The 13,233-nt window shown below is 45.7% G+C and overlaps 1 protein-coding gene across 1 annotated transcript in view; it reads left to right on the top strand.

Annotated features, from left to right (window-relative positions):
- Positions 1–13,233, top strand: part of DIPK2B (divergent protein kinase domain 2B) — a 216,541-nt gene that overhangs the window by 189,368 nt on the left and 13,940 nt on the right. The window contains exon 4 of the mRNA XM_069760081.1: positions 2,983–3,271. Within this exon, the coding sequence (XP_069616182.1) occupies positions 2,983–3,271 (289 nt within the window). The remainder of the gene's footprint in view (positions 1–2,982; positions 3,272–13,233) is intronic.

The raw sequence follows: 13,233 nt of genomic DNA, 5'->3' as shown, positions 1-13,233 counted from the left end.
ACTGAGTGTAGGAGAATTCTAAATCTCTTGCTCATTATGGGGAGGTCCACGCTGCAACACAAATTGACAATGACCCTCTCGCTGATACTTCAACAGGGTGGAAATTGTGCCAGACAATTTTTTTTTCAAATCACGAATTCACTCTCAAAATGTTTACATTCATGTGAAACAGTGAAATTTAGGAAATTCAACCCAAACTCGATCCTCCATGGATCGATCTGATCATATCTAATATTGACTTCTCCTTCACTACTGTAAACTATATTTGTAGACATCTATAGTATATTATAAGTAGTAAAATTACAACCAATAGCTACCAGCAGATCCATCTTCTAAAATACTTGAATGTTTCACTTGATTCTAATCAATAGGAACCTCTGACACTACAATCAATCTTCATTATTTAGTGTTACCAGGTTTCGTGGGAAAGATCATTTAAAAGAAGCACCAGCCTATTATGTGGGACAATATAACATTCAATAAGAAGGAATCAAAACAATATACAGTGATGGCCAAAAGTGTTGGCACTCTTGAAATAAAAATGTATTTCAGAAAATGAAGTATTTCTTCCAGAACATTTTTTCAATTACAACTGTCTAGTTATATACTTGTTTATTTCCTTTGTGTGTATTGGAATAACACAAAAAACTGAAAAAAATGCAAATTAGACATAATTTCACACAAAACCCTAAAGATAAGCCAGACAAAATTGTTGGCAATCAATCACTTCCGATAACCATCAACAAACTTCTCACACCACTCAACTGAAAATTTGGACCAATCTTCGTTTGCAAATTGCTCCAAGTTTCTCATATTTGAAGGGTGCCTTCTCGCAACTGCAGTTTTAAGATTTCTCCACAGGTGTTCAATGAGTTTTAGATCTGGACTCATTGCTGGCCACTTGAGAACTCTCCAGTGCTTCGTTTCCATCCATTTCTGGATGCTTCTTGAAGCATGTTTGGGTTAATTATCTTGCTAGAAGACCCATGACCCAGCTGTCATGATCCGTTTCAGGGTTTATTAGTGTCTGCCCTTTTTTGGATGGATCATATCAAGGGTTAACTTTGCTCTGCCTCATTCTGGGTTTGGGTTTGCTATTTAGCTCCCATGAATCTTGCTGGCAGTGTCAGTTATAGTTCTGTCTTCGGCTTGTGAACCTGACTCTGGAAACCCTTGGTTTGTCCTGCTGTGAACCCTGACTTGTCCTGTGTCTGTTATCCCCCTCTGCCCTTTCCGTGCATTTGTCTGTTCTGATTGATTCTCTGATTCTGATCTCCTGGCTTGGCTATTGACTCTGTCTTGATTTGTCCCTACTGTACCGTAATTTGTTTGCCCTGGTTTATTGATCTCTTGCTACGCCCTGACTATCCTTTCTGTTTTAATCCTTTTTGTACTGACGTGTTATCTTGTACCCTGACTGTTATCTTGTGCCCTGCTTTTTCTGACTACTCTCTTGCCACTAGGTGGCATCTGTTCAGCTGCTCAGTGTGTGCAGTCTCGCATCCCTATTAAACTCCCCCTGGTGAAGGTTGCGCTGTATTGCACTGCAGCTGCATGGCACCAGCTTTCTGACACTGGGTATTACATGGAGACCCAAAACCCTTTGTTAATCTTCAGATTTCATGAAGCCTTGCACACAGTCAAGGCACCCAGTGCCAGAGGCAGCAAAACATCTTTGAACCTCCACCATATTTGACTTTAGGTACTGTTTTCTTTTCTTTGTAGGCTTCATTTCATTTTAGACAAACAGTAGTATGATGTGCTTTATCAAAAAGCTCTATCTTGGTCTCATCTGTCCACAAGACGCTTTCCTAGAAGGATTTTGGCCTATTCACGTACATTTTGGAAAACTACAGTCTAGCTTATTTATGTCTTCTTGTTTGTAGTTGGGTCCTCCTGGGTCTCCTGCCATAGCATTTCATTTCATTCAAATGTTAACAGATAGCTTGCGCTGACACTTTTGCACCCTGAGCCTGCAGGACAGCTTAAATTTCTTTGGAACTTGATTGGGGCTGCTTATCCACCATCCGGACTAGCCTGCCTTTCAACTTTTCAACAATTTTTCTCTGCTGTCCACGTCCAAGGAGATTAGCTAGACTGATGTGGGTTGTAAACTTCTTGATTCATTCAGGGAATACCAAGTTGTTCTCATCAAAAGGATTTTTAAAATGTGTATGCAAGTGGCAATATTTTAATAAGAAACAAGAGCTTAAACTACGGCTTGGTATAAATCATGAATAATGTCATTTACTCTATTGAATGCAATATTCGTAACGTGATGTACATTGGTTGTACCAGTAGAATCTTGAAGAAAAGGTCAGCTGCACACCTTCAGAATAGTAAGCCATAAAAGCAATACACATAGCTTGACTTTTTGTGTTAAAAGGGTTACAAATTCAAGCAGAGAACAGAATTGGTAGAAAACACCTATTTAATTCTAAAATTGGATTAATAATGTCTACATTAATGAACAAAATTTGAAAATGAAAAAAAAAGTAAGTAGGCTTTTAAAACTAGAAGCGCTAATAAATTATTTTTTATCAATTAATACATTGCAAAGCGAATAAACAATAGAGAAATTTAAATGAATCAATATTTGGTGTGACCACCTTCTACACTTGAACAAAGACAGGAATTATGTAGGTTTAAGTAACCAATCATACAAAACAGGTGATTATAATTATTATTTTCATGAGTAAGTTGAAACATTGATATTAATTAAAAAAAGAACAACTGTGTAAGAGGGTTAAAACAAGGCGAGGAACAACCATATTCTGCTACAAAGAGGTTGTGGAAGACATATTTATGTCATAGGTCATACACAATGGCAAGACTTAGCACAAGAGCAAGACACAAGGTAGTTATGCCAGTTATATCACACGCACAAAGACTAGTGCTAACCTTTGACCACTGAGTTGCCTATTTGTATGTGACATATATTGAATGTTAGGTATTTGATACATGCATTCTCTGTTCTTTTAGATTTTTCCGAGAGCAGAGGGATGGCCTTTTTCTAAGTATTTAGGTTCCTGTGGACGTTTATTTGTGAGCACAAGTACTCAAATATTGAATTCCTTAAATATCTCTGGTCCAGACATGGCAGCGGATCTAGCATATCAGCTTCTTGAAATCATTGACCAGTTAAATGCCAACGACTTAAATTATTTCTTTTATTTCACATCGATTGATGGAACAACTTTTGGAATATTTAATGATGGTCGCTTGTTTATAAGAGACACAAGCAAGATGGGAATTATTGACAAACTGCAAAGTAAGTACTTAAGGCCGGTCATCATTTACTACTTAGGAATCATGCCTGTTTTAATCTTTAAAGGCAAATGATACAGTGGGTACGGAAAGTATTCAGACCCCTTTAAATTTTTCACTCTTTGTTTCATTGCAGCCATTTGGTAAATTTAAAAAAAGTTCATTTTTTTTCTCATCAACGTACACTCTCCACCCCATCTTGACTGAAAAAAACAGAAATGTAGAAATGCTTACAAACTGATTAAAAAAGAAAAACTGAAATATCACATGTAGTGATGAGCGAATATATTCGTTGCTCGGGTTTTCCCGAGCACGCTCGAATGGTCTCAGAGTATTTGTTAGTGTTCGGAGATTAAGTTTTCATCGTGGCAGCTGAATGATTTACAGCTATTAGCCAGCCTGAGTGCATGTGGGGGTTGCCTGGTTGCTACGGAATCCCCACATGTAATCAAGCTGGCTAATAGCTGTAAATCATTCCGCTGCAGCGATGAAAACGTAATCTCCGAACACTAGCAAATACTCGGAGATCACCTGAGCATGTTCAGGAAAATCCCAAGCAACGAGTATACTCGTTCATCACTAATCACATGGTCATAAGTATTCAGACTCTTTGCTCAGTACTGAGTAGAAGCATGTTTTGAGCTAGTACAGCCATGAGTCTTCTTGGGAATGATGCAACAAGTTTTTCACACCTGGATTTGGGGATCCTCTGCCATTCTTCTTTGCAGATCCTCTCCAGTTCTGTCAGGTTGGATGGTGAACATTGGTGGACAGCCATTTTCAGGTCTCTCCAGAGATGCTCAATTGGGGTTAGGTCAGGGCTCTGGCTTGGCCAATCAAGAATGGTCACAGAGTTGTTCTGAAGCCACTCCTTTGTTATTTTAGTTGTGTGCTAAGGGTCATTGTCTTGTTGGAAGGTGAACCTTTGGCCAAGTCTGAGGTCCAGAGTACTCTGGAAGAGATTTTCATCCAGGATATCTCTGTACTTGGCCACATTCATGTTTCCTTCAATGGAAACCAGTCGTAATGTCCCTGCTGCTGAAAAACACCCCCATTTTTAACCCTTTACTGCCATTGGACAGGATAGTACGTCCAATGGCCGTAACCCCACTTTGATGTGGGCTCTGGTGGTGAGCCGGGAACAAAGACGGGACATGTCAGCTGTTTTGAACAATAAAAAAAATTAAACATACACATATTTGGTATCCCTGCATTCAAAATCACCCGATATATTAATAAAGAAAAAGGATTAACATGATCGCTAAATGGCATAGTGAGAAAAAAATCAAAACATCAGAATTACTTTTTTTGGTCGCCACAACATTGCATTAAAATGTAATAACGGGTGATCAAAAGAACGTATCTGCACAAAAATGGCATCATTAAAAATGTCAGCTCGGAGCGCAAAAAATAAGCCCTCACCCAACCCCAGATCATGAAAAATAGAGAAGCTACGTGTTGTGAATTCTGTTGTCGAACTCCCTCCTGTGGTCGTGAATGGTACTTCGGCGAGTTCTGTCCATGGACTCCCTCTGGTGGCTGAGTGAAGCTGCTGCTTCTGAGGTTCCTTACACAGGTGACGTGGTTTATCCTTTGGTTGGCTGCTCTATTTAACTCCACTCCGATCGTTACTCCATGCCAGCTGTCAATGTTCCTGCATTGGTTCAGTTCGCTCTTGGATCTTTCTGGTGACCTGTCTTCTCCAGCAGAAGCTAAGTTCCTGATAGTTATTATTTGTTCATTGTTTCCTTGTCCAGCTGGTTATCATGATTTTGTCTTGCTTGCTGGAAGCTCTGGGATGCAGAGTGGCATCTCCGCACCGTTAGTCGGTGCGGAGGTTTTTTTGCACACTCTGCGTGGTCTTTTGTAGTTTTTTGTGCTGACCGCAAAGACACCTTTCCTATCCTCTGTCTGTTTAGTAAGTCTGGCCTCCCTTTGCTGAAACCTGTTTCATTTCTGCGTTTGTGACTTTCATCTTTACTCACAGTCAATATATGTGGGGGGCTGCCTTTTCCTTTGGGGAATTTCTCTGAGGCAAGGTAGGCTTTATTTTCTATCTCTAGGGCTAGCTAGCTCTTAGGCTGTGAAGAGGCGTCTAGGGAGAGTCAGGAACGCTCCACGGCTATTTCTAGTTGTTGTGATAGGATTAGGGCCTGCGGTCAGCAGAGCTCCCACATCCCAGAGCTTGTCCTGTGTGAGTTTAACTATCAGGTCGTGCCGGTGCTCCTAACCACCAGGTCATAACAGTACAGCTGGCCCAAAGTATTAATGCATCTCAATAGAAGGATAAGAGAAGCTCTGAGACCATTTTTTTTCTTTGCACTGTGTTTTGTCTTTCTTTCCCAGTGGCGTATCCAGGGGGGGGCAGCCGGGGCATGTGCCCCGGGCGCAGCCGACAGGGGGGCGCCAGCGGGCCGCCTGATGATGCGGCGGTCCAAGGAGGCTCGGGTGGGACTGCACTTGTCCCGCAGCTGAGCAGAGCCCCTCCACCGCAGAGAGCCGCACACCACAGCTATTGCTTGTGCAGCTCTGTGCTCACAGGACCTGTGATGAGGTCACGGGGGGGAGGAGTCAGGAGTCACATGATGAAGGGCTTCTGTGTAGTGCAGGACTCTGCTGATTGTCATGGTGCTCGGTGCTGGACGAGGGTAAGGGTCAGGAGTGGTTTGTGTGGATGTAGCAGAGCCATGTGTGTACTAGGTGTACAGAGCGGAAGCCGTGTCTGCAAGGTGTACGGAGCGGAGCCGTGTCTGTGTACAGAGCGGAGCCGTGTGTGTACGGAGCGGAGCCGTGTGTGTGTACGGAGCGGAGTTGTGTGTGTACGGAGCGGAGCCGTGTGTGTACGGAACGGAGCCGTGTGTGTGTACGGAGCGGAGCCGTGTGTGTTTACGGAGCGGAGCCGTGTGTGTGTACGGAGCGGAGCCATGTGTGTACGGAGCGGGGCCATGTGTGTACGGAGCAGAGCTGTGTGTGTGTACGGAGCAGAGCCGTGTGTGTGTGTACGGAGCGGAGCCATGTGTGTACGGAGCGGAGCCATGTGTGTACGGAGCGGAGCCATATGTGTACGGAGCAGAGCTGTGTGTGTGTACGGAGCGGAGCCGTGTGTGTGTGTACGGAGCGGAGCCATGTGTGTACGGAGCGGAGCCATGTGTGTACGGAGCGGAGCCATATGTGTACGGAGCAGAGCTGTGTGTGTGTACGGAGCGGAGCCGTGTGTACGGAGCGGAGCCGTGTGTGTGTGTACGGAGCGGAGCCGTGTGTGTGTGTACGGAGCGGAGCCGTGTGTACGGAGCGGAGCCGTGTGTGTGTGTACGGAGCGGAGCCGTGTGTGTGTGTACGGAGCGGAGCCGTGTGTGTGTACGGAGCGGAGCCGTGTGTGTGTGTACGGAGCGGAGCCGTGTGTGTGTGTACGAGGTGTACAGAGCTGAACTGCGTGTGTGCAAGGTGTACATAGCGGAGCCGTGTGTGTACGAGGTGTACATAGTGGAGCCGTGTGTGTACGAGGTGTACATAGCAGAGTCGTGTGTGTACGAGGTGTACGGAGCGGAGCCGTGTGTGCAAGGTGTACGGAGCTGAGCCGTGTGTATACAAGGTGTATGGAGTGGAGCCACGTGTGTACGGAGCGGAGCCGTGTGTGCAAGGTGTACGGAGCTCAGCCACGTGTGTAGGAGTAACTAGGTGTGGCCATTACATTACTGTACTCAGTGTGTGTGTGTGTGTTTGTGCGTGCATGCGTAGCGCTGCGGGTGAATGTGCAGAGACGTAAATGGTTTTGTGTGTGTACGGAGAGGAGAGGCGAGGGCAATGATGGGACTGACGGGGAGAGGGCAATAATTGGGATGGAGGGGGAGGAGGAAATGATGGATGTGGTGGAATGGGCAATAATGAGGGGGGGAAGAAATGATGGAGGTGGTAGAATGGACAAGGATGGTGGTGGTGGAAAGCACACTGATGATATTGGAGGGGGAGAAAATGATGGAGGTGGTGGAATGGGCAAGTATGGTGATGGTGGAAAGGACAATGATGATGGTGGTGGAAAGGGCAAAGATGGAGATGGTGGGGGAAAAGAAAATGATGGATATGGTAGAAAAGGCAAAGGAGGAAATGATGGAGGTGGTGGAATGGGAAATTATGGGGTGGTGGGGGAGAAAGCAATTATAGTGGTGGTGGAGAAAGTAAAGATGGAGGTGGTGAAGAGAGCAATGATGGGGTGGGGTAGAGGAAAATAATGGGCATATATGAGGAAACAGTTCAGGAGAATGGGGGGCATATCTGAGGAAACAGTATGGGGGATGGGTGCAGACAGTATGAGGAGCGAACGGGGGAATGTATGTGGACACAGTATGAGTAGCAATGTGAAAAATGTATGTGGACAGAGTACGGGGAGTGAGGGTGATGGGATGTGTGCAGACACAATATAGGGAGTCGGGTGAGCAGGCAGTATAGAAAGCGAGGGGGTAAATATATGAGGAGACAGTTTGGTGAACAGGAGGGATGTGAGAGGAGACAGTATGAGGAGGGAAGGGAATAGTGTGAGGAGACAGTATGCGGGAGAAAAGTGAGTGGGCACAGAATAGAAACTGAGCAGTAGGGGTGTAGAATGAGGGGACAGTGTAAGGGCACAGCCAGCAGAGGACGGTATACCAAGGAGGGGGGAGTGTAATCAGAGTACAGTACAAATACTGGGCCCTATAGAGGGGGACACAGTGTGAGAGGACAGTGTGAAGAGGGGACCGGTATGGAAAGGAGAGGTTAGAGTGAAGAGTATGTACCATAAGAGGGACAGTGTGGGGGTCATATTTTGGGCAGACAATATAGTGAGGGGCAATTTTTTATTCAGGAGCATTATAATGACACTTGTATCTTTAAGGGCGTCATGTGGAGATTTTCTGCAAAAGAGCGGACAAGATGGAAGTCTGCAGAGACGGCGGTGGATGAGAAAACTCATCATGGGGTCTGGACAAGATGAAGAAAAGAAGTAGAACGACTCCAGAGATGACGACATCTATAAGGTACCTGGATGTAAATGTTATTTGTGTGTTGTGAATTCTGTGGCAGAGCTCCCTCCTGTGGTCACAAGTGGTACTGCGGCTTCTGAGTTTCCTTCCTCAGGTGATGTGGTGAAGTCGTAAGGTGTTGCTCTATTTAACTCCACCTAGTGCTTTGCTCCTGGCCTCCAGTCAATGTTCTAGTGTTGGTCTTGCTTCCTCCTGGATCTTTCCTGTGGCCTGTCTGCTCAGCATAAGCTAAGTCTGCTTGTGTTTATTTTGTTGCTATATTTTCTGTCCAGCTTGCTTTTTGGGTTTTGCTTGCTTGCTGGAAGCTCTGAGACGCAGAGGGAGCACCTCCGTACCGTTAGTCGGTGCGGAGGGTCTTTTTGCCCCTCTGCGTGGTTGTTTGCAGGTTTTTGTGTTGACCGCAAAGCTATCTTTCCTGTCCTCGATCTATTCAGTAAGTCGGGCCTCACTTTGCTAAACCTATTTCATCTCTGTGTTTGTATTTTCATCTTACTCACAGTCATTATATGTGGGGGGCTGCCTTTTCCTTTGGGGAATTTCTCTGAGGCAAGGTAGGCTTATTTTTCTACCTTCAGGGCTAGCTAGTTTTTCAGGCTGTGCCCGAGGCGCCTAGGTCTGTCAGGAGCGCTCCACGGCTACCTTTAGTGTGGTATTATAGGATTAGGGATTGCGGTCAGCAGAGTTCCCACGTCTCAGAGCTCGTCCTATGTTTTGTGGGTTTTGTCAGGTCACTTGTGTGCTCTGAACTTCAAGGTCCATTGTGGTTCTGAATTACCTAATCATAACATTGTGATACTGACTAACTCATGTTTTTATTTATGTTAGGAGCATTAAAGGGGTTGTCCAGGTTTGTAATGAGTCTGCAGTCATTCTTTGTGACTGCAGACTTCTGAATTCTCACAGTGCGCCCTGCACGCTGTCAGGATTCTCTCGTGCTGGTGATTTACATACATGCGGTCACGTGCTGACTAGACATGTGTGGCCTCACTCAATGAAAATGAACTGAGCGAGGCCGGCACGTCTAGTCGGAATTTGGTCAGAAGTATACAAATCACATGCTTTTGCTGACATGACCGTCCACCGGCAAGGGAGAATCCTAAAAGAATTCAGAAGCTGCGATGTCAGGATTCAGCTCTGCAGGTTCCAGTAGTCGTCACATGGACACTTCACTCATATGCGACTTTCAGACTTGTGGTCCTGTGACAACGAGCTTCTCTTCTGCTTCTCTCAGTTTTTCACTGAATATTGAGAGCATTAGGGAGAGGAGCTCGTGGGTACATGACTAAGTGTGAAAATCACATATGTCCTGGGGGGGGCGCCGAAATGAATTCTTGCCCCGGGTGCCAGAAACCCTAGATACGCCTCTGTTCTTTCCCCTAAACCTTTGGGTGGTTCAGGACATAGGTGTAGATATGGACATTCAAGGTCTGTCCTCTTGTGTGGATCATCTCACTGCAAGGGTACAAAACATTCAAGATTTTGTGGTTCAGAATCCTATGTTAGAGCCTAGAATTCCTATTCCTGATTTATTTTCTGGGGATAGATCTAAGTTTCTGAATTTCAAAAATAATTGTAAACTGTTTCTAGCTTTGAAACCCCGCTCCTCTGGTGACCCCGTTCAACAAGTAAAAATCATTATTTCTTTGTTGCGTGGTGACCCTCAAGACTGGGCATTTCCCTTGCGCCAGGAGATCCTGCATTGCGTGATGTTGATGCGTTTTTTCTGGCGCTTGGATTGCTTTATGATGAACCAAATTCAGTGGGTCAGGCAGAGAAAATCTTGCTGGCTTTGTGTCAGGGTCAGGATGAAGCGGAGGTGTACTGTCAGAAGTTTAGAAAGTGGTCTGTGCTTACTCAGTGGAATGAGTGTGCCCTGGCAGCAATTTTCAGAAAGGGTCTTTCTGAAGCCCTTAAGGATGTCATGGTGGGATTTCCCACGCCTGCTGGTCTGAATGAGTCTATGTCCTTGGCCATTCAGATCAATCGGCGCTTGCGTGAGCGCAAAGATTTGCACCATCTGGCGGTATTCTCTGAGCATAGGACTGAGCCTATGCAGTGTGATAGGACTTTGACCAGAACTGAACGGCAAGAACACAGACGTCGGAATGGGCTGTGTTTTTACTGTGGTGAATCCACTCATGGTATCTCCGATTGTTTTAAGCGCAGTAAGCGGTTCGCTAGGTCTGCCATAATTGGTACGGTACAGTCTAAATTTCTTTTGTCCGTTAATCTGATTTGCTCTTTGTCATCCTATTCTGTTATGGCATTTGTGGATTCAGGCGCTGCCCTGAATTTGATGGACTTAGAGTTTGCCAGGCGCTGTGGTTTTTTCTTGGAGCCCTTGCAGTATCCTATTCCTTTGAGAGGAATTGATGCTACGCCTTTGGCCAAGAATAAGCCTCAGTACTGGACTCAATTGACCATGTGCATGGCTCCTGCACATCAGGAGGATATTCGCTTTTTGGTGTTGCATAATCTGCATGATGTGGTCGTTTTGGGGTTGCCATGGCTACAGGTCAATAATCCAGTATTGGATTGGAAATCTATGTCTGTGTCCGGCTGGGGTTGTCAGGGGGTACATGGTGATGTTCCATTGTTGTCAATTTCGCCTTCCACTCCTTCTGAAGTCCCTGAGTTTTTATCAGATTAATGGGATGTATTTGAAGAGCCCAAATCCGGTGCCCTACCTCCTCATAGGGATTGCGATTGTGCTATTAATTTGATTCCTGGTAGTAAGTTTCCTAAGGGCCGTCTGTTTAATTTATCTGTGCCAGAGCACGCCGCTATGCGGAGTTATATAAAGAAATCCTTGGAGAAGGGTCATATTCGCCCGTCGTCGTCACCATTGGGAGCAGGGTTCTTTTTTGTGGCCAAGAAGGATGGCTCTTTGAGACCTTGTATTGATTACCGTCTTCTTAATAAGATCACAGTCAAATTTCAGTATCCTTTGCCGCTGCTGTCTGATTTGTTTGCTCGGATTAAGGGGGCTAGTTGGTTCACCAAGATAGATCTTCGAGGGGCGTATAATCTTGTGCGAATTAAACATGGCGATGAATGGAAAACAGCATTTAATGCGCCCGAGGGCCATTTTGAGTACCTGGTTATGCCATTCGGGCTTTCTAATGCTCCATCTGTGTTTCAGTCCTTTATGCATGACATCTTTCGAGAGTACCTGGATAGATTCATGATTATATATTTGGATGACATTTTGGTCTTTTCGGATGATTGGGAGTCTCATGTGAAGTAGGTCAGAATGGTGTTCCAAGTCCTTCGTGCGAATTCCTTGTTTGTGAAGGGGTCAAAGTGTCTCTTTGGAGTTCAGAAGGTTTCATTTTTGGGTTTCATTTTTTCCCCTTCTACTATCGAGATGGACCCTGTTAAAGTTCAGGCCATTTATGATTGGACTCAGCCGAAATCTGTGAAGAGCCTGCAGAAGTTCCTGGGCTTTGCTAATTTTTACCGTCGCTTCATCGCTAATTTTTCTAGTATTGCTAAACCGTTGACTGATTTGACCAAGAAAGGTGCTGATGTGGTCAATTGGTCCTCTGCGGCTGTAGAGGCTTTTCAGGAGTTGAAGCGTCGTTTTTCTTCTGCCCCTGTGTTGTGCCAGCCAGATGTTTCGCTCCCGTTTCAGGTCGAGGTTGATGCTTCTGAGATTGGAGCAGGGGCTGTTTTGTCGCAAAGAAGTTCTGATGGCTCGGTGATGAAACCATGTGCCTTCTTTTCTAGAAAATTCTCGCCTGCTGAGCGCAACTACGATGTTGGCAATCGAGAGTTGTTGGCCATGAAGTGGGAATTCGAGGAGTGGCGACATTGGCTTGAAGGAGCTAAACATCGCGTGGTGGTCTTGATGGATCACAAGAATTTGACTTATCTCGAGTCTGCCAAACGGTTGAATCTAAGACAGGCTCGATGGTCGCTCTATTTCTCCCATTTTGATTTTGTGGTTTCATACCTTCCGGGATCTAAGAATGTGAAGGCTGATGCCCTGTCAAGGAGTTTTGTGCCTGACTCTCCGGGTGTTCCGGAGCCGGCGGGTATTCTTAAAGAGGGGTTAATTTTGTCTGTCATCTCCCCTGATTTGCGGCGCGTGCTGCAGAAGTTTCAGGCTGATAGACCTGACCGTTGTCCAGCGGAGAGACTGTTTGTCCCTGATAGATGGACTAGTAGAGTTATCTCTGAGGTTCATTGTTCGGTGTTGGCTGGTCATCCTGGAATCTTTGGTACCAGAGATTTGGTGGTTAGATCCTTTTGGTGGCCTTCTTTGTCACGGGATGTGCGTACTTTTGTGCAGTCCTGTGGGACTTGTGCTCGGGCTAAGCCCTGCTGTTCTCGTGCCAGTGGGTTGCTTTTGCCCTTGCCGGTCCCGAAGAGGCCCTGGACGCATATTTCCATGGATTTTATTTCTGATCTCTCTGTTTCTCAAAGGATGTCGGTCATTTGGGTGGTTTGTGATCGCTTCTCTAAAGGTACCGTCACACTAAGCGACGCTGCAGCGATACCGACAACGATCCAGATCGCTGCAGCGTTGCTGTTTGGTCGCTGGAGAGCTGTCACACAGACCGCTCTCCAGCGACCAACGATGTCGGTAACCAAGGTAAACATCGGATAACTAAGCGCAGGGACGCGCTTAGTAACCCGATGTTTACCCTGGTTACCATCCTAAAAGTAAAAAAAACAACCACTACATACTTACCTACCGCTGTCTGTCCTCCAGCGCTGTGCTCTGCACTCCTCCTGTACTGGCTGTGAGCACAGCGGCCGGAAAGCAGAGCGGTGACATCACCGCTCTGCTTTCCGGCTGACCGACGCTCACAGCCAGTACAGGAGAGCAGAGCACAGCGCTGGAGGACAGACAGCGGTAGGTAAGTATGTAGTGGTTGTTTTTTTTTACTTTTAGGATGGTAACCAGGGTAAACATCGGGTTACTAAGCGCGGCCCTGCACTT

The sequence above is a fragment of the Ranitomeya imitator genome, chromosome 3 (assembly GCF_032444005.1).
Source record: "Ranitomeya imitator isolate aRanImi1 chromosome 3, aRanImi1.pri, whole genome shotgun sequence".
NCBI lineage: Eukaryota > Metazoa > Chordata > Amphibia > Anura > Dendrobatidae > Ranitomeya > Ranitomeya imitator.
The sequence above is the reverse complement of the archived record's forward strand: the minus strand, read 5'-3'. Positions and strand labels throughout refer to the sequence as shown.